At 47.0% G+C, this 20328-nt stretch overlaps 2 protein-coding genes and 1 long non-coding RNA gene across 4 annotated transcripts in view; 2 read left to right on the top strand and 1 right to left on the bottom strand.

The window, feature by feature from the left end:
- The window catches only part of PGGT1B (protein geranylgeranyltransferase type I subunit beta), a 39585-nt gene extending 36839 nt beyond the window's left edge, over positions 1-2746 (top strand). Inside the window, exon 9 of one of the 2 annotated variants that reach the window (XM_063320385.1) lies at positions 1911-2098. In XM_063320385.1, coding sequence (XP_063176455.1) covers positions 1911-1927 — 17 coding nt within the window. In that variant the 3' untranslated portion in view covers positions 1928-2098. The other variant, XM_063320386.1, reaches the window with a different exon arrangement.
- A 166-nt stretch (positions 2747-2912) lies between these two features.
- Positions 2913-6260, bottom strand: LOC134508572 (uncharacterized). The gene is made up of 3 exons (XR_010069088.1): positions 6169-6260; positions 5413-5637; positions 2913-4960 (listed from the first exon to the last, which is right to left on the bottom strand). It is a non-coding gene; the product is annotated as an uncharacterized LOC134508572 (long non-coding RNA).
- A 7431-nt stretch (positions 6261-13691) lies between these two features.
- TRIM36 (tripartite motif containing 36) overlaps positions 13692-20328 on the top strand; it is a 29555-nt gene continuing 22918 nt past the window's right edge. Inside the window, exon 1 of the mRNA XM_063321020.1 lies at positions 13692-13832. Coding sequence (XP_063177090.1) covers positions 13770-13832 — 63 coding nt within the window. The 5' untranslated portion in view covers positions 13692-13769. The remainder of the gene's footprint in view (positions 13833-20328) is intronic.

Consider the following 20328-nt stretch of genomic DNA (forward strand, 5'->3'; position numbering starts at 1 on the left):
AAAATTCCTAGTTTCTTAACCACTCTGTGTAAAGAATGAAACATTGGACTTTAAGTGTCAGGGGCTGGCTGTTGGGGATATGATGAGCATTCTCAGCTTATTTAGTCGTCGTAGTGCCTTACTTCCTCTGCTTGCAGTGCTGCTCAGAATCAAAGTAGTAACTTCACAGCTGTTGGCAGGACAGTTTGTGCATTTCAGGCATTCAGTAGACACCAGGATGTCTTTCTACTTGCCAGTCATTAAGGCACATTCTTTTTTCTAAAGGACTTTCAAACACAGGTAGCTGAAGATCTCAAGCCAGCTGAGGTAGCTTCCCTGAACAGAAGACTGAGGTTTTGGGGGCAAGAGAATCCATTAGAAAACAAACAAACAAAAAACCACCCTTGGGCTAAAAGTCATTCAAAATAGTATTTGCTTGTCCTTGACATCAAATGGTGGCCACAAATGGACCCATGGTAGATTGGGGTGGGTTTTTTTTGGAATGTGGTGAAGTTACAATGAAGATGAGATGCGATTGTAGCTACCCATCACTACCTGTGCACCTCTGCCTTGCTGGAGAACTGTCTAACAGTTTATTAGCATTTAGTACACCCCTGTTAGAGGAAGTAGCTGTGAATTTTAAGAGTTGAATAAGATGCCCTAAGTCTCTGCTGGGAAACAGCCCAAATATTGATACTTTCTTACTTTGCTTCATGAGGAATGATGTATTTGATTATCTTGAGACAAATCTGGACTTGCAAAATCCTGAGCTTCCTATCTGCGACCAGGTTCTCATCTGTGAGGGGCATCAGGTATATGGACAAAAATGAAAAATCATATTTTGTGAACAACTAGATAATTTATCATGGCAGTATTCTGCTTCAAAAAGCAGCTCATTTTTCTTGCGTTGGTCTCTGTGTCTGTAAGCTACCTCGAGTTGTTTATATGGATTTTACATTTCACATCTTAGGCCCCAGTTACTCTACAACTTCCCCCCCTAGTCCCTGCCCCCGCCCCAGCTCAATAACAGCATCTTAAAGGCTGAATGTTGGCAGCGGTTCTCCTTTTCCAAAGGTTGCAGAAGGCATATTTGCTTCTTATTAACTCCCATAGCTTGTTCTGCAGCCAACAAACTGTGTATGCTGTCACCCCACACTGAGGCTCTAATTCCTTTAATTGGTTTGAAATATTTAATCTATTTTAAGTTGACAAAATTCTGTGATAATAACCAACTGTGCATGCATGATTTGCCATTCTTAAGTCCCTAATTGATGTTGGGCAAGCAAATGGTGAACATCGAATGTTCCTGTGATTCTGACTGACTTGTGCAGTTAATGCTAGATTGCATTGCCTCTCCTCTTTTTGTGGTTATCACGTGTTCTGACTAGAAAAATGTCAAATGATAAATTGATGAGCAACAATTTCACAGATAAGAAGAACAATCCATAACCTAAAATCTCGTTTAAAAAGGAGGCGTCCAAATGCAGCTAAAACTTAAAGGTGAACTGCAAAGCTTAAATGTAGATAGAAAAAGCAAACCACACGATTGCTATCCACCTGTAATAATGCCGTATTAACCACAGCTTTACATAGCTGAGGCTGAACCTAAACAATAAATTAATAAATTTAATGGTTCTACCATATGCTTGAAGGTGTAAAAAACATCTTGGCTACTGGGGCTTGCACTGTGCAGAACAGCTACCCTGCCACAACCTTTTGATGTTCTGGCAATGGTGTTGTACAACAGACCAGCTCCCTAATTCTTCCTGTTTATCAAAGCTGTGTTTATAAAATTGATGCTTTATATAATCCTCAGCAGCACCCAAGACTTGCGGATTTTGGCTTAGTCTGACAGACGTACGCCAGCTGGGTGCCCCTGTCTTATCTGAAAGGCTCACAAACTATGTCTGTTGCTCTACCTCCTCTTCCAGGAAAACAGCTGTGCTGAGCGAAGGAAGTTAAATGTATCCTTTCAATAGGATCAGAGGACTGAGGTTTAAAACATCATCACTCGGTCTTTCGCAGCAACTTGATTTGTACATAGCTGCTGGCAGATTCGATAACACCATTTTGGAAGACTGTTGCTGAGTATGTTTGTATTTATGAACTTTTTTTTCATCTTGGGAAGTTTTGTTCTAGGTGGAACAATCATCAGCTGTGCAAAAAACTAACAAGTATATTGGGCATTGAAGAAAAACATGTTGAAGCACATACTAAGCCTACATTGCTCCGTGCTCTAATACCCTGTAACAAAGTAAAAGACAACCTAAGAAGAGCTGAAGAAGCTACATCAACTATGCCATTCACCACGGAAGCCAGTCTGAAAAATTAAATATCCCTTAGAAACAGTAGTGTTCCCAGAAAAACACATTTCACCTTTGTAGTGAGTCCTCAGCCATTTAGTTTGGGGTCACCTTGTGAAGAAGGGAAGGAACAGTGATTTCCAAAGTCAGAGCTTTTGTGGACAGCCCATCTCCCTGCATTTTGGAAGAACCCTGCTATTGGTGACCCTGTGGATGTAGAAGACTGGCTGTCGGGACATGAGAAGGAGAGAGACCCCCCACGTAAGGAGATCCTATTGCTGCAACTAAGATGTGAACTGTGTCTGAAGTTCATCAGCTGAATGAGTTTAGGTTGGTGTCAGAATCCGTATTCTAACAAACTCTTGTTTTGCTGTTGCAAGTAGAGAACATTAAGCAAGTTTTCCTCGCTTTAGACAAGCACTGGGTGAGAGAGAAGAAAGTCTCATTATCTCTACACTAAATGACTAATAAATTACTCCACTGAGTGGTTACAGTATGTCAGAGATTTACTTTCAGCCCACCATCTTAAAGCTTTTGTCTTCCTGGTCTGTATTTGCCTTATTAGTTTCTGAATTTAATAAAAATCAATGAACTGTTGCTTTTGGAAGCAGGAAAACTCTATTATTCCTTGTGAGCTGTAGCTGTTGTGGGGTGGGTTTTTTTGCAAGCCAGTCAGATCTCCTGGGTGAAGAACTGCCCACACAGCATCTTCTCAAAGGCACAGAAAATGACAACCTCCAAAGGTTTTCAAGAAGAACCCACTAAAGGCAGCAAACCCCGCACTACTGGTTTGGTTTAGAGGCACTGAAGCAGTGCCTTGTTTGGTAACTTGCAGTGCGAGGATATCCTTTAAAATGTCCATCTGTAGGTACAAGGTCTGTACTTGGGTTTGGGACTGGACAGAAGTGGCCATTATCACTAGAGAACGAGCAGGATCCCAAGGAAGGAAGCAGTCCTGCCTCTCAATAAAAGGGAGGTTCATCAGGGAATAGAAACTCCGTGTGAGAACAATCTGCAACCTCTCGCTTCGAGAATTTCAAAATGTGCACAGGAGGGGAAATGTTTGTGGTGAGGAAAGAGCTTCCAGCTTGCCAGATTAGGTTGTTTATGTTAAACTCACAAATGAAAGGAGGGAGATAGGCATGTGGAAGTCTGTGTTTTGACAGACTTCCACTTAGTCATGTAGATGCGTAAAGGTGGCTTCTGTGCTGACGTGCAACAGTGATGATAACCAGGCTCTGGTATGAGGACCGGGAGCTCCTCTGTACACCAGTTAAACCAACCACCTCGTATGCTTGCAGTCTGAGTTGAAGCACTCATCAGAGCGAGCACGGAAGCCTTCATGAAGCTATTTCTGCAAGAGCCACCCCGGGGTTTCCATCCAGACCTCTCCCCGTGTCCCTTCTCCTACAGCACGTCTATCAGAGGCTCTTCCTCACCCTGGGAGGGAGGATCCCGCCTTATCCTTTTATGGGGAATCCGCAAAAGGGCAATTTGACGTGAAAATGACAGAATAGAAGCCAAGGCCCAGCTTTCTGTTGTTTGTCACCCACCCTGAGTGCTTTGGGAAAGGAGTGGTGCTTATCCTGCCTAGAAAGCTAAATAGGCAGGACTGCTGTTGAAATTACAAGCTGCCTTAGGGTATTTTAAAGGTTTCCCTAAGCACTGAGCTATATTTATTTGCTGGTATGCTGTCCAGGAGTCTTCATTTAGCAACCTTCTTTAAATTATGACTACGCCTTACAAAAATAGGCTCACTTCACAAAATTACATTTAAATCTCGAACCCAGCCTTTGTACTGCTTATTGTATGTACCATTAAAGCCTCCTTTAACTTCAGACCTGTTGTGGAGGAGCATCACGCTGAGCGAACCTGCTGCCCCCGCTCCCCCAGGAGCTTTCGCCAGGGGTGCTCTTTCACACCAGGTTACACTAACAATTGTCAGGAAAAAACATAGGGACAGCTGACCCTGCCTTGGGGCAGTTTGGTAGCCCAAAAGCAACCCCAAAAGACCCTCCTGGACTGTTTTTTGCAGTTCTTTGGTTATACTTCCACACTGTAATTTTTTTAATCCACCCTCTCCCCCCTCCAACCTGCAAACTCTGAAATTAAGGATTAGAATTTTTCTGGTGGGACCGTTTAACGTAGTGCTGATCTGCAAGGTGCATAGATGGGAATGGGGGAGGGGATGTTTCTATAAATAGCACAAAGATACTTTAGAGGACATCGTAAGTTTTAGAAGGACTCCAGCCTGTACACTTGTGCCGTACGGATCAGCTGTCCCCAGGCGGTGCTGGCTGCCCAGCATCCTTCTGAAATATGCAGCTCCCTGGCTGGGGCCAAAGACAGGATTCTGCTGGAGCTGTGTCTGGGTGAGGCTTTCCAACACAACCACGGGGCTCTTCTATATTTTTGTATATGGGTCTATATATAACTCCCTGTATAAGGCCAGACAGAGTGCGTCCTGCAGAGTGGTGATAGCATGTGCTCTCTGTGGCTTCCCAGTTGCTATAGATAGCTTCCTACACGGACCACGCAAACTGCTACTGCCATCAAACTTGTCTGAAGGCTCCCCGCCTTGACGTTTGTCTTCAGCGTAAATAGACTCCAGCCTCAAGCAACTTCCTTCTGCAGACGGAGGAGCTGCTTGTAAGGGCGAGGGCTGGGATGGTGGGCACCTGAAGAAAAGGTGTAAGCTGTGTTAATGAGGTGAGCTTCCCTGGACACATGCAAATCCTGTCCGCTTCCCCTCGGCTGCCCTAGGCTTATCCCAGTTTTTATTAAACGCAGATACGAAGCACCAGCCGAGGCACATGTTCTCTGCTTTGCCTGAGATGCACACCACTCTGTGCTGAGGGGGGTTCCCAGCTTGGAGGAGGAGCTGGGAATGGCAGGTGCGGTGGGAAAGCAGCTCCCCAGCCCTGTACTGGCTGCGGTGTGTTCCTGTGCTCGGTGCCCCTCAGCACAGGAGCCAGGCAGGCACCAAGCCCACGCTCTGCCCAACGGGTCTCCATGCACAGCAGCAGGAAGGCTCCCAAGGAATTTCTCCTCCTGCTCCCAGGTGGCCCTAACTCTGCATCTCCCTCACCACCCACCCGTAGCCCCTCCGGGCTGTTGCAGGCTTTCTCACCTCCTGTGACTCCAAGCCGTGGTCCAGGAGCCACAGAACAGGGAGGCTTCGCAGGTCCCCACACGAAGCAGAGGCAAGCACGCTGCTTTTGGCTGCAGCACAAACCGCAGCAAACACGCAGACCGGCATTTGGGATGTGACGTAGCGCGCGGTCCCCGGGGAGGGCAGCTTTTTAAGCTGAAGACTCCGCAGCTATGAAGAGCAACGGTTCCCACGGTATCCCTTCTATAAAAGGAAATTAAAGTCTGCAGCAGCTGTTGATCTGGTAGCCAGTCTGGATCCCCCTCCCATCCCCTTGCTGGATGCCCAGCCTGCTCCAGCGACCCACGGGTGACTCTTGCCATCAGAACAAGCTGAGCTTTCTGGTGCTTTTTGATGGCAGCCAGATATCGTTCTTTTCTTTTTTTTTTTTTTTTCTTTCAAAAATAAATGTTCCGATGTCAGTCGCTCTGGTGAAGGGCTGTACACTGCAAACACTGGCAAAGGAAGATTCAGACACTTCGGAGGTGCCTTGTCTTGCAGGCTGAGACAGCTCTAGCCTACACACTACTGCTCATCTGCTGGCATCGGTCAGGAACAGATTGTTCTTGATTGCTTTAAACTAATTGTAAAAAAATAAATAAATAAAACCAAACAAGGCTAAAATGTCCTTTTGCGAACATAGTTTATTTCACCCACCCCCACTCTATGCGAATACAGTGAAAAGGTCATAAATAATGTGATATTCCTAGCTAGTAGGAGAAGGGTTTGTCTTACCTTTAACCAGTTTTAAGTCCTTGGCTGGCAAGTTATTTAGGGAGGACTCTGGGAGGAGCTGCCCCTGGCAGACCAACATGCATTTGACTTTCCTCTCCCTCCCAGCAGGGCAGAGCGAGTGTGCCTCTGTGAAGTACAGCGGAATCAGAGGGAAATCTGTCCCACTCAGTTAGGCTGCTGCATCAGGGAGGCCTCTGTAAGTATGCCGCGGAGAACTGCTGGAGCTGTCAAGAGGCCTGTAGAAGTCAAAGGAATGAAAAGAAACTTGCACAGGAAACCAGGGAGATTTCTTTTTCTAGAAACTCCAGAATAGTCCATAAGTGCCCATGGTAGTGCCCAGACTCCCATCATCAGGGGCCATGCTTCTGCATATCACCCACGTGATAAAAGCCACCAAGGTCACGCAGCGAGGTTTGTACTAGCTGACTCTGCACCCTGTATGGGACGGGAACGTCTTCCAGAGCTACAGCAAAGCCCTCGGGGTTGTGGTTTTCTTACGCTACACCCTGTGGCTGGCTCTGCACCTTGTGGTGCTCGGCTCCTCCTGCACCACAACACACACGGGGAAACAGCCAGAACCACCATTTTGGGGATTTGGCCCCAAACAGTGCTCTCCTTCCTCCCTGGGCCCCTTGGCCAGCCTTGGCATCCAGCTCACGTCCAGGACAGATTGCTGCCCCAGGTTCTCTCTGCGCCCCAGACAATGGGACCAGGAGCAGGAATGCTGCTGAACTTCACCCTCGGCTTTTTGTTAACGCTACAAGGAACAACTGGCTTGGTTGTGGCTTCAGATGAACTCCCCCAGGTGACATTTCTGGCCTTTTCCTCAGCACTGCACGTCCCTTTATATACACAAGCCAACTCTGTTTTAGCCAGCAGTTGAGTGAGGGGTCACCAGCACCTTGGTGGGTCTTCAGAGGGGCAAGGAGATGCAGGAACCACCATCAGCACCATGTTGCCCGCCCAGGCCAGCTGTGAGAGTCCCCCCACTGCACTGCAGCACTGCAGGTAGGTACTCCAACGGCACAACATCTGCCCAAGTGCTGATCCCAGCTGGATGCTAGTGTTAAAATCAGGTTATTGGGATTAAAGGTCTGGAGAGCCTCAGACACCTGCAGGGGACGTGGGTAAAGGGTCAGGCTCGTTCTGGTGCAGTGTGACGCCGGGAGGGTCAGCACTTGTCTGGCGCTCTCAGAGTCTGGCGGGGTCCACACTGGTCTCGCTCCCTGCAAATTCAATCCCCAGGGAGCTTAATCCACTTTCAGTGGGGATTAAAGACTGTATTAACCCACGGGTAAATGCAGGGGAAGAATTTCATTGCAGGAGCACAGGGCATGCCATTTTGAAAAAGGAAAAGTTAACTGAAACCTAATCCTGCTGCAGTTAAGCTGAAAGGAAAGTGCAGGAGCCCAGCGGATGCATTTAAACCTTGAAGGCATGAACTGGACGAGCTTTGTAGAGCAGTGTAATACCCTCTGAGGGCCAGACGAGTCTGAAAAGCTTTCGGGTCTATGCCGCCTTCGTCAGAGCCGTTGCTGTTACAGACGTACCTGTTCTGCAAAACACACAAAATCGCTAAAACATACATCACCACAGCCACATGCAGACCTCAGTAGCGCTCGCCTTTCCCTTATCTTTCCCTGATTTGCATGTCTCTGATTTCTTCATTAGGCACATTCTTTCAAGTAAATGAATAGAATCAGTAAATTAATAGACTCGAGCCTGCTGTGTTTTGCTCAATTAATATTTGTTAAAACTCTAGATACCCAAAATTCTCTTTATATTGTCAAACTTGATTAACTGTAGTTGTAGCAAAAAATGGCAATTACATTATATATTCATGGTATGCATTATTACGTACTTTAGCTGATTCCTTATAAATATCTAATAACATACTCAATACATTAAATATTAATAGCACTCTACATACTTAACCCATATTTCTTAAATGAGCTTGTTCCCGGGGGCGTGTGATATTGTACTAGTATCACATGGGACAGGCTGGGAGGAAATCATACATAAAGATAATTTTTCACACAGCACAGATGCAATTTTCACTCCGTACTTTTTTTTGAGTGGTTTTGCCTCACAAATATTGAATGGATGTGTTTACAGTATTTGGACGGAGGTCTTTAAATGGAGCAAGACTAGAGGTAGATACCTCTGGTGTCAAAAAGGTCTAAGCATGCTAGAACAGAGGTCTGGCACCAAAATATTGTGGATTTGAAATTCACCTTTTAGTTTTACTACTTTTGCGTTTGCCAGAGTACCTACATCCAGAAGTAAAGGAAATGAGAGGTGCAGGCTAAGGGTGAGACTTTTTCTTCTGGCCGTTGGCAATGGGTGACGACACCACAGAGCAGCAGCAGAACCGCTTCAGTATCCCACGTTGATTGTTGCTCTTTATTTGCCGTATTTAGTGTTAGCAAAGCGTTTAGCAACATTGTTGTTTTGCCAGTACATATTAGAACAAAGTATACAAAAATAAATAAAACCCTGCTTCGGTCTGTGGTGATGGGGAGTAAAAATTTCATCACTGAGGAAGGCTGGAGACATTGAGGAGGTAAAAATCAAATTCTCCAACAGAAAGCGAGGATGTGAATTGGCAGCTGCATCGCAGGGAGAGATCTGGGGATCCCAGGGAATCACAGGCTAAATGTGAATCCTGAGTGGGGTGAGTGTCAGGGGGAAGGTGCAGGAGTTTGCTTGAGGCGGCCGTGGTGGGACCTCAGCTGAATGTGGAAGGGACGCAGAAGCAGACCGCTCCCTGACCACTCACCACGAGACTCCAGATAGTTGTGCTCCTTTTTCTTTCACAGAGCAGCACAGGTGGGAATGGGGAAAAAATGAAAAATCCCCCTGAGGTGCCTGAAAGATCTAGAGGGGATGGGGTTTATTGCAGGGAGTGGGTTAGGTCTACATGCTTTGAAATACAGTTCGGTCTCATTTGTTCTGCTTGTAAAACCTTTACAGCCATCAGAAGGTCTCATCTGTTTCGTGGCAATTTTTTTTCTGCTAGTGACAGTTCCCATCTACATCACTCCCTGTGGAAGGAAACAGTTTATATAAAATTCATAAACTATTTACACAAATTCTCTTTAGTATTGCTCAAGCTGGATGCAGGCCTCTGAACATTGTTAAGAGAGTAAAAGCAGGTCATAATCCTTACCAGAGACACGCACATATGGCTATGCATCAGTGGTGGGGTTTTTTCATCCTTTCAAATGTTTGTTCAAATGTCCAGTTTAACACTGAAGTAGGCCATACTGAATACTGGCATGATTTTCCACTACTAACATCATCTTTCTTGCCATCTCCATGGCTCTGGCATTGCAATTGTCGGTGACATCAGAGTCTGAGATGGAAGTGCGTCTACACAGATCCATTTTCCCCATGCATACCGTAAAACGGAAGCGTTCCCCCTCCTCCGTACTGAATTATTTGTGGTAGCCCTTTCCATATCCCAGCTGCAACTGCTTTCAGGCACTTTTTGTATAGATTTCCTCAGGTAATGGTAGCCAACAACTTCAAGTGTGGTGTACAGCTGCACAGTGGGGGAAAACCCCCGCTGAGGACATTGCATGGGTGCCAACGGTGCATGCTTGGGTGGATTCCCTGTATAATGGAAATGGGAAAACACCTGACCATCCTAGGGGAGCAGAAAGAAAAAAGCGTTTAAGCAGGCCCCACTGCTCAGATTTAGTTCAGAAGTAGAAACTAAGGCGGAGAAGGAGATCAGCCAGAAAATCTAGGGCTGTCATTGCTGTCCTCAGAGAATTAACATAATTCACAGGTCAGGAAACACAAATTCCCTTCATATTTTAATTTTTATACCAATGTGCCAAGACAAAGCCCTGTGTTGCATAACATTTCACAGGGCCAGATTTTCCACTGGTATAAAATTATGCAAATTATTTCATATGAGTGGATAATCTAGCCTGGCATCCTTGCTTTTTTGTATACCTACTTGAAGCTGAAGTGATATAAAGCAAATTAAATCCTTCCACTGATTCATTTTAACATAATATGGCATGCGCTGAGACTGATAATTTCGTGACAACCCAAGGTTTGAATTCGTTTTCAGACATCCTGGTTCCACAGAAAGGAACCGACCTGAGAGACAAAACAGAAGGAGGAAAAGCGTGAGAAGCAAATTCATATCCATGATTTATGCAGAACAGGTGAGGAGCTCCCAGCTATTTCTGACATACAGCCTTACCTCAGTAAAGGTTGTGTAAAACACAGCGGACGGTTACCAAGAGGGGTGAAAGTCCCTGGGCCACCAGCTGCACTGCGAAGCTTCTCCCTCTGTCTCCGGCCTTCCGAGCACACATTCCCCTGTGAGCCCGCAGCCCCCCAGGACAAAGACCAGCACAAACTTCCTTCCGTCTGAGGGGGGGTGAAGGGGATCCCTCAGAATGGCTACAGGAATTGATACCTGCTGCAGAGAATAGTCCCAAATTCCTAGCTACCCTGGATCTATGGAGACAGCTCGTGTTAATGATACTGAACCGCCCACAAGGCTCTGCCCAGCCTCGCAGGACTCTGTGGAAACAAGCTCTTCTGCAGGGCTGGTGGCAGAGAGCGCGGCCACACAGGGGCCAGGATCATCCCAGCAAGAGCAGCTGGGGAGGGTGCCATTGCCAAAGCTGGGAAATCAATGCAGAAAGTGGTTTGTGGCATCCCCCTGCTCGCCTGTCGCTGGCAGCCACCCAAACCTGGCGTGGTGACAGAGCTAATGCTGAAACAAAACCACTCCAAGAAAAGCGCATGAAAGAACCATCAGCTTCTTCTGCCTTCTCCTGTATCCTTCTTGCCCTGGCTGACTTCACGACTTGAGCTACATTTACATCTCTTTACATATACGGAACGCTCTAACGAGGAACCGTAGCACACCCCTGCTCTGGAGGACCGCACAACCCAGCTGTGACTGGGGTGTTGATCAATTTATGGAAGCAGGACATGAGGAGGTGAACGAGGAGGGGAACCAGGAACTATATCCTTTCTGTCCCAAGTCCTTGAATTTCTGCCCAGACTGGCCATAACCTACAGTCTGTGGCAGAAAGGGAAAAAAAGAAAAAGAAAAAGCAGAAAAAAGAAAAAACAGAAAAAGAAAAAAGAAAAAACAGAAAAAGAAAAAACAAAAAACAGAAAAAGAAAAAGAAAAAGAAAAAGAAAAAGAAAAAGAAAAAGAAAAAGAAAAAGAAAAAGAAAAAGAAAAAGAAAAAGAAAGAAAAAGAAAAAGAAAAAGAAAAAGAAAAAAGAAAAAGCGAAAAAAAAAAAAAACAAAAGGAGAAAAAAGAAAAAGAAAGAAGAAGGAAAAAATCTTATCACACCAGTGCAACAATAAAAATATGAGATAGCAGGCAGAAATTCAGGGCACATAGTTCAAAATACCAGTGTGATTCGTGGCCAAAGAATGCCAGACAAAACGGCCGACTCAGGGGAGGTTCTTGGTGCCTGCACCAGGGGAGGCCTTTGTCTCACAGGCTTTGGGAGGTGGTTGTTGGGGGATGTTTAACATGAACGTAGCAAAGCTGCAATGAGATTCAGGTGCAGACATGCCTCCAGCTGAAAGGGTTTCAGTGGAGTAAACCACTGCACGTTGTCTTGCACTGCGGAGCGGAAAGGGTTGTAAATTCCTCGGCTTTCCCCGCAGCCCATCATTACTGAGCAGTAAGGTCAAAGGTATGTTTGCTGCTTGATGCTGGTTATCGTTTGGAGACTCACATTGATACCATGGTACAACCTTCCTTGACATGGGAACGCCGCTGTCGCTGAGGCCACCACCAGCGCAGTGTCCTGCAGATGGCTACTGGACTTGAGCAGCTTGGGAGAAGTGAGGGACTCCTTCAGGTTGTCTTTCATGCCAGCCTTGGCCAGCCCTGCTCTCTGACAGTGCTCAAAACCGACCCAAAGAAATTAGCTAATATTTCCTACGTGAGTGCCATTTGGTGAGCTGGAACTGGATTAGAGCATCAAAATATCTCACATTGAGTTAAATTATGTATCGCGGATCTCTGAGCCACATGGGTGATGACAGCTGACTGTCCTCTGCGCTGCTGCCCATTGTTTATTCCTGGGCTGTTTGCACAAAAGCAATACGTGGAACGCTGAAAGCCTGTCTATACCCCAATAACGAGATATTTGATTAATGAGTCATCTGATACATATAATTGTACTGTATCTAGTAACAGAAAAGTCTGGTAGCTATTCATGAGTCCCGTTTCCTGAGAAAGGAAAGGTTTATTGTTTCGGTGAGTAACCTGTAGAGAGAGTCTGGGATAAGGTTACTACCGTATCAGTACGCTTAGGAAACACAGCCTCCAAGGGGATACACTATACTGTTACAAAACACCCTTTGCTATGTTTTCACCACACAGGGGTGATGCGCTCCATGGGCCACCTGATAGCTACAGCGTAAGGGTGGCTTGTCCCCTTCCACCTCTCAGTTTGGGAGAGATCTGGTGAAGGAGCAGCGGAGGGGCCGCTCACCTGCCCCTTTCCCCCAGGTCTTGGGGGTGGCTAGGATCTCTGGGTTCGGGGCAGTCTGAGACCAGAGGAGGAAGAAATAAGCCAGCTGCTGGCTGAAGTGACCAGTGGTGCCTCCGCCAGAAGGAAGCTATTGCAGTGGCGTGGAGTGGACACAGGCACAGAGCAGGGGTGCGATGGTCTCAAACACCATTCCCCACCCGTCCTGTAGGGACCTCTTGCTCCCTGTGTCGGAGTTTTGCAGTGCTTGTCCTGGTGGCTGGCCCTCTTGACTTGTGTGAATGGTTCAGCGAGCCCTGAGGGTTGCCTTCCTCAAGCAATGCAGGGTACTTGAGTTTGCTGCGACCAGTTTTTCTGCCACAGTTGTACACAGGCATGGTGTATCCATCCCATCTCAAGTGGCAGTATCAGGCCTGGGATGCAGAAAAGTAGGTGAAGTAGACTTCCTGTTTGAGTTACCCCGCAGACATGCCACCAGTCAAGTGCAAACTCACAAGACAGATCATACACGCCATCATGTGCATTACATTACCAGGTCCTCTTCTCTGCAGATGTGTTTAGACATGTTTTTTCACCTAGACAAAAGCTTGGAATTTAAGAAAACTAGATGGAGCCTGGGGACAAGTGCATCATGGTGTACCTCAGCATCCATCCCACTTCAAGCTGTGCTTCCCTCTCTTTGGAAAGAGGCATGCCCACCTTGCGTGCTGCCCTGGGCAGACCCGTCTGTGGCATCAGCCCCACACCACGGGCTCAGTGAAGATGGAGAGTGATTCATATGGTAACACTCAGATTTGGCGAGACCATGAGTAGGAATAACCTCACCAGCTTTAACCCAGGTCTCGCAGTCATCGCATCCGAGCAGAGTCGGTGTTTGTGGGCATCTCGCTCTGTCCCTGGACGGTCCACCCGCCCTGCTGCTGTGTGGGAGGTTTCCACGGGCATCCACCTTCCCGTCAGCATCCTCCGCGGGGGCGGGGAGCGGAGGGCATCTCTCCCACCACGCCGGCTCCCCCCGCCCCAGACCGGAGAGAACCGAGTGTGGGGCGGGGGGGCGGAGGGACCGGCGGGCCGTCTCCCTGCCGCGACACGGCGCCACGCGTGGGGCCATGGAGGGGGCCGCGGAGGGCGGCCGCTTCGGCTACATCTTGGACCTGCTGAAGCGGGAGAAGGTAGGGGCGGGCGCGGCCGGGGACCCGGCGCTGCGGGGACCCCGCGGCTGCCGGCGGGGGTGCCCGGCGGCGGCGTGTGGGTCGGTGGGGCTGCGGTGAGGCATCCGCGGGGCAGCCGGCGGTGGGGCATCCCGGGGCAGCCGAGCAGGACGGGCACCGGCGAGCCGCAGGGGATGCGCTTGGGCTCGGTCCCCTCCTTCAATTCTTTTTTCTTTTTTGGGGAGGGGAACTTGTCTTCAGAGCTGATGCACTTTGCAGGCTCGCCTAGTATTCGCCGCACGCTTCTGAGGCTGTCGGATGCAAAAGTTTGGCGGTTTGTTTTTTTTTTTTAAATTAAAACTCAGCCCGACATCTGGTATTTTTGCAGCCCCCTGCTCCGTGCGTGCGACAGTTTGTCCTTCTGCTAACCTGTGGATGCGGTACGCTTAACCTGCCCCCCACGGCAGCCTGTTAGGGGGTGTGTGGGGGGGTGCTTTTTCTGTTTTCCGCAGCTGGAGTGGCTGTGGGTGATGCTGGGGTGAAAAGTGCCGCCCGCCAGGAAATGATTCAGAATTTGCAAATATTTTGAGGGAAACTAGCATGTGCATTTCGTAGAAAAAGGAGAAGGTGGGGGGTGGGGTGGGGGGGCAGGGAATCCAACTTCTTGTATTTGTGAGATGCTGATACATATGAAAAACAGGGAGCACTTTTGTGCCCTTCCCCCAAAGACTCTGCTGTGGTGGGTTTAAAAAAAAATGAAGTAGTCGCCGTATTTTCAAACTTAAAAGTAAGTGTGGCAAACAGTGGTGTTATTCGAAAGACTGTTTGTTCTGAAGACCTTCCAGCCCACCTCCAGGGGCTGCCTTCACACCCTGTTTTTTGTGCCTACCCTTCCTCCCCCTCCCTCTGCCCCGCTGCCTCCTCTAAAAATCATGGATGAACCTCTGGAGTGGACGAGAGAGCAGTTTTCTGGGTGATTTTCTGCTTCTCCTTGCCCAGGAGTAACCATGCCTGGTGCTCCAAAGGAAAATTCAGGTGGCCACATCTTGTTCCTGTCCATTTTATGCAATACACAAAATCGTTAAGGGTTTCAGGCAAGAAACTCCTTTTGCCTGCGATCTCCCCACAAGGGAGTGATGATGTCTGTCCCTTCTCTCACAGTCAAACAGTCTGTGCTGGCAGCCTTGAATCAGACACCCTCTGCAAGAGCATATGCTTTGGTAGACAGCCGAGTTAGCACATTTGTGTGAAATATGCGTGTTTATTACAAACAGTGCTGTTCTTTATACATCGAGCATCACATTGCCAAGTCCCACCCTCAGAGACACTTGATGTGCCTGGAGAAAAGAGGAGCAGTAGCAGTTGTCTGACCTTCACAGACTTTCCATCGTGGCGGTCACTGCTTGAGGCTCTCCAAGGGCCAACTCTGAGACCTCTCATGCTCCACGTTTTCCTTTTGCATTTCTTTAACTCCGGACAGGGGGTTTAGATTACAGCCCCTTTGTAATTTATTGATGTTATCCAGGAGCTTGTGGGCATTCTGCTGGGATAATTAAGCTTCTTTCTCAAGTGACATAAATCATGCCAGCAAAAGGACTCTTCCGCACGGTAAACTGTACTTGCTATGGGGAAGGGTATTACAGCTTACAGGTCCCAGCACTCCCGTTTTCCCTTTTTTGTCCTGCCATGTCAATATAGCTTTTGCAACAAAGCCTGAGAGCATTAACATGCTCTGAATTAAGTGCTAAGCATCTGGCTTTGACTGAACAAAGAACTATCAGAGAAACTGGATGTAGTAACAATACTTGACACTCGCACACTGACCTCACTGCTGCATGGGGTCCCAACAGGTACCACACATCAGCTCGTAGACCCTGGGCATGTGACATCTTTCGGTGCTAAAATGCTGTTTTCATGCTGTTTTTCCCCTTAGTTTGCAGTTCGAGAGTCAGGCCTCTCAAACAGGGCAAATCGTTATATATCACTTTTCCCTGGGGGAATGTCACTTCAAAAACCTGTTATCTCTTTTAACGATTTGTAGTAATTACTCCCCTGTGACTCTGTTTCACACACACAACTGGCACGTTGTACCTGGGACAGAAAGATGAGTGTAACACTTTTAGCCCCAATAAGACAGTCCTCGTGTAATCCATATATCCGTAACATCTGTTTAGGCTCACCACAATACTCTGTGAGGTATTCTGGGCCTCCGAAGCACCTGTCACAAACGTCACAGCAGCATCTGAGCACTCCAAAATAACCCTGTGAGATAGATTAGCAATTAACTGCATTTTGGAGCAGAGGAACCGAGGCAGAGGGAGATTGTATGACCTTCTTTCAGGACTCTGAAATCCCAGCTAAAATCACAGCAAGGACAGACACTCAACTGTCTCAAAATGACACAATATTCCACAAAGGGTTTAAGGCTTCTTTTTTTTTTTTTCCCTCTCTCTTCTTCACTGTCTGTAAGTTTCCTTTTGCAGTAGTCAAGCACACAAATATCCCTACAATTATTCACCCTCGCTCCATCCAAAATTGTTTTACTTGCACAGATGTGTGTTTTCTTCATTGGAATGCATCTGCTTCTCTTGTAGTATTAACTTAAAAGAATTTTTAGAAAATTCTATAAAGAAATATTTGTGTCTGGTGGGGTAACTGATACCAATACGTGTCATCCATTTTGTAGGACCATTTTCAGGCATTTTCCTGCAAGTGGAATAAAATCAATAAACTGATATAAACCAATGTGAATGTCAGAGAGAGGCTAGCAACACTGACACTGTCCTTGTGCAGTAGCTGTTGATTTTGTTGAAATAAGCATCTTGGCATGCTCCATTTTTTTAATCAAATCCCTGGTCCTCTCGGTTTTTTCCCTTACTCGTTTGCTTTGTTTTACCCTCAGCATGGTTTGTAGAAACTAACATTTTGTGATTCAGGAACAGCTTTAAAAATACTTCTCCAGAAAAAGCACTTAAAGAAATAGATACTACTAAAACAAAGCCGAAAACCCCATATGATGTGAACATGAGTACTGCATAGAAATAATTTTCAGAGCATTTTAAACTCTGCGTGCTCTCCACCTGGACGCTGCAGGTGACACTGATTTATTTCCCTCCCTTCTGCCAGGTTTCATGTAGTGACCAATGCACAACTCTCTTGTGGTGGCATTTCAGCTTTTCTCCAGGCGAGGGTAAGCGACAGAGCTATGTGGGGGTGCAAAAACCGAATCGCATGAGGAACTGGAGAGAGGAAATACAGCAAAGTTTACTAGTGGTTGTGGGGGCTGGTGGGTTGCTCCAGGCTGCCTGACTCAGCTGAACTGAAGTTCTGCTCCTTATCTTTCAGAAGATAAAGCTTTACGTATTTCTTGCTTATGCGTAGGAAAGCGCTTGTTTGGGGTTTGGGTCCCTATGAGGAGAATAGCCTGTCACTTTAAAAGCAACTTTCTTTTGTTGATGGAGTATCCAGAAGCATGCCCAGATTATGTCTCTATTATGAGGTGTATTTGCGTAAAAAGGTGACTTGGGTTAAAAGAGCAAGTAAAGATAACTTGGGAGTTCAATTTCAGGTAACAGCTTAAGTTAGATACTGCAGAGGAGTCTGAGTTTGAAATCTAGCAGCTAAGAGGAGTTAAAATCCAACTTGCCTGTCTTCACAGTTTTTAATCTGAGTTACTCAGCTGGGTTAGTCAGCCTGCGTGACAAAGGTGTGTTTCCACAGCTTAGATGTGTCCTCATCACTCCAGTGGTGGCTTCTCTGATGATGGGATGTGACACAGCAAGGGCGAGCTGCCAGCCTTGCCCTCTGTGACAGGGGTAGCTACCACCAGCAGCGCAGGAGAGAAGGCAGCGGGACAGAATAGCCATTCCCCGTGTGCTACGTGTGTACTACTCATATTTTTCATGCCATATCTTTATGTTGTCAGAAACTTGAGTCTGTGGCTGGGCTTCCTGTAAATTTTATTTATTTATTTTTTTAAATTTAAATCCCTTATATTCCAAATCCTTTTAAAAATAACCACTCCCTTTCATTTCTACTAAGCAGTAATAATTTGTTTACAGGTATGATTCTTTCTTAGTTCAGAGCTGGAGGGTATTTTGGTTTGAATGTCATTTTGGGGAAGCTTTTTCATTATAATTCTTTCACGTGCTTGGCAAGTGGTTACAATGCATGGAGGGAAACGGCAGAGTCCTCTGTATGGACTGTTGTCTATAGCTGCTCTTTGGATCCCCTGCAACTGCAGGTGTCCAGGGGTGAAGCAGAGTACTATACACTTTCAGTAAGTGAAAAAGTAAAGATACACTGGGCCAATTTATCACACTTTGAGATGTGTTAGCTACAGATCCTACCCAAAGCCGATCGGCATCCCAATATTCTGGAAGTTCGGTGAGCGTAGTCTTTATTGGCTCAGTGCTCTGTGCATAGCAGTGGCTGGTGTGACCTTCAAAACTTGTTTGGTCCAAGCTGATCAGGTTATGGGATCTGTTAGGAAACCCATCTGACCATGAGGGTTATGGGCCTGTAGCACATCTCTGCAGAGCAGATGAACAACCAGAATGAAAGGATTAAGCTTTGGTATTTTTGTTTTATGACAAGAAATCCTCAAGTCGTCATTTTAATTTTGAAACACCCAAGGTCAGTAGGCCCTCGCTGGCCGTTCAGGGTGATGCAATTGAAGGGTAGCCATCAAGAAGACAAAGATGAGCCTGTATTCCTGAGCCCAAACAGGCACGCTTCTCTCAGGCAGCATGAATTCCTGCCTTATTGCTGAGTGAACGATAGAGCTTTCAGCCTGCATGACTGAGAAAATCCTGGGGAAAACAGTGATCTTCAAGGTTCAACTTTTCAGGGCTAAGTAGAGAAGCAAATCGTATCACTGACAATTTACAGAGAGTGAGGTGCAGGCTAAAAGCCCACTGCATCCACCCTGACAGAAAATACTTCCATGGCACAGGGAGAAGGGCATCTCTCTGGTAACTCAGTCCCCAGGACAGTCACACTAGCACAGGAACAAATCTCACTCTTCAACCTGCGTATCTCCACGTCATCTCTGCTCCGACGGGAGCCTCACACCAGGCTGGTAGCAGCAGTTCAATTGGAAGGGTCTCAGGGTTGAGCCACGGCTGCAAAAGCCACATGGAAAAGAAAAAAAGTCTTGGAAAGCTTTGGTTCTGAGGACCTGACCCCTGAAGGCAGGGGAGATGTTGCCAGCCTGTCCCGAGCGCTTTGGGGCAGGGCTGTGCTGGTTCGTGCAGCAGGATCCCCACTGCTCTGTAAAACCCGGTGTAGGACTTTTTTGGCTCTTTGAAAACCAGTGCCACATCCTTCTGTGAATTGTGCTGGTGGTTACCGCAAACAAGTGCTTGGGAGACTGCTGCGCAGCGCTGATCAAATTAACAAGCACATCTAACCTGAGGTAGGAGGGAAAATAGGATGACAAATTCCCTTCCAGTTTCTGTCTTGTGCTGCTGTCTTGGGAATGCAGAGCATGCCAGCAATGCCCTGACAGACCCTGCCTGCTGAGAGGGCAGGAGTGAGTTACAAAGGGTGTGTTGAACTATCTTGGCACTTTCCAGGTATTACTTGATGTAAAAGGAGTGCCTCGTTAGCAGAAGGGGTGTCCAATCGATGCACGCATGTGGCTGGAAACAAAGCAGCAGGGTAGGTTTGACTTCCATGGCCAGGCTGGTCCTACTAACCCTGTCTGCAGAGGCCAACAACAGCAGTCCCTTCTGACCGTGGTTTGTACTCTTATCTTTCTAATGTACCAGTGATTCCTGACACTTGGGTTTTTTTTTCCTCACGGTACCTTAAAGCTAATGTGGATTTTGGCACTGTGAATGCAGTTGTCCTAGGCAGAGGATGGGTCAAAAGGCTAGTAAAAAAGTGTGAGTGCAGAAGGGGGAGTTTTGCCATGCAGAGAACCTTCGAGCACCTCGTCATCCATGTAACACCTCAATGTGGTGGATGAGGAGGAGGTGGTAATTAAAATCCTGCTCTAAAGTACCCCGAAGCCTGAGCAAACAGGCACACAAACAAGATAATACCTTAACGATCTATTAAAGGATTGAACAAAGAGTCACTCACAGGTGCTGGCCATAACAGCAGTTGGCACTGTGGTCCATCCCAAGGCTGTGGGAGGGCCAGGGGAGAATGCATGCTTCAGGTTTGTCCACACTAGGTGCCTCTGCTGGCACCTACACCCCTGGCATGAAGTGCAGAACGGTTCACCTCGCTGTGCCACCAAAGAGAAAATTTCTTCATGCTGCTTCCAAGGTGGCAGCAGAGGCAAAGGGGCTTTGTTCTGGTCTGCAGCTGATAGTTTATTTCGCCCCAGATCAACCACTCCCGGTGTCAGCAATAGGTAGGTAGCATGCTTAATGTAGACAAGGGCTTATCAAGAGCTACATCCTTTAAAGTCTGCCTGTAACATCAGGAAATGTGGGGAGACTAGAGGTAGTTAAGGAATAATATAGTTATTCAGATGCTTGCAAATCATGACCCAAAAGGTAGTTGG

This window comes from Chroicocephalus ridibundus, chromosome Z (genome assembly GCF_963924245.1).
Source record: "Chroicocephalus ridibundus chromosome Z, bChrRid1.1, whole genome shotgun sequence".
Taxonomy (NCBI): Eukaryota; Metazoa; Chordata; class Aves; order Charadriiformes; family Laridae; genus Chroicocephalus; species Chroicocephalus ridibundus.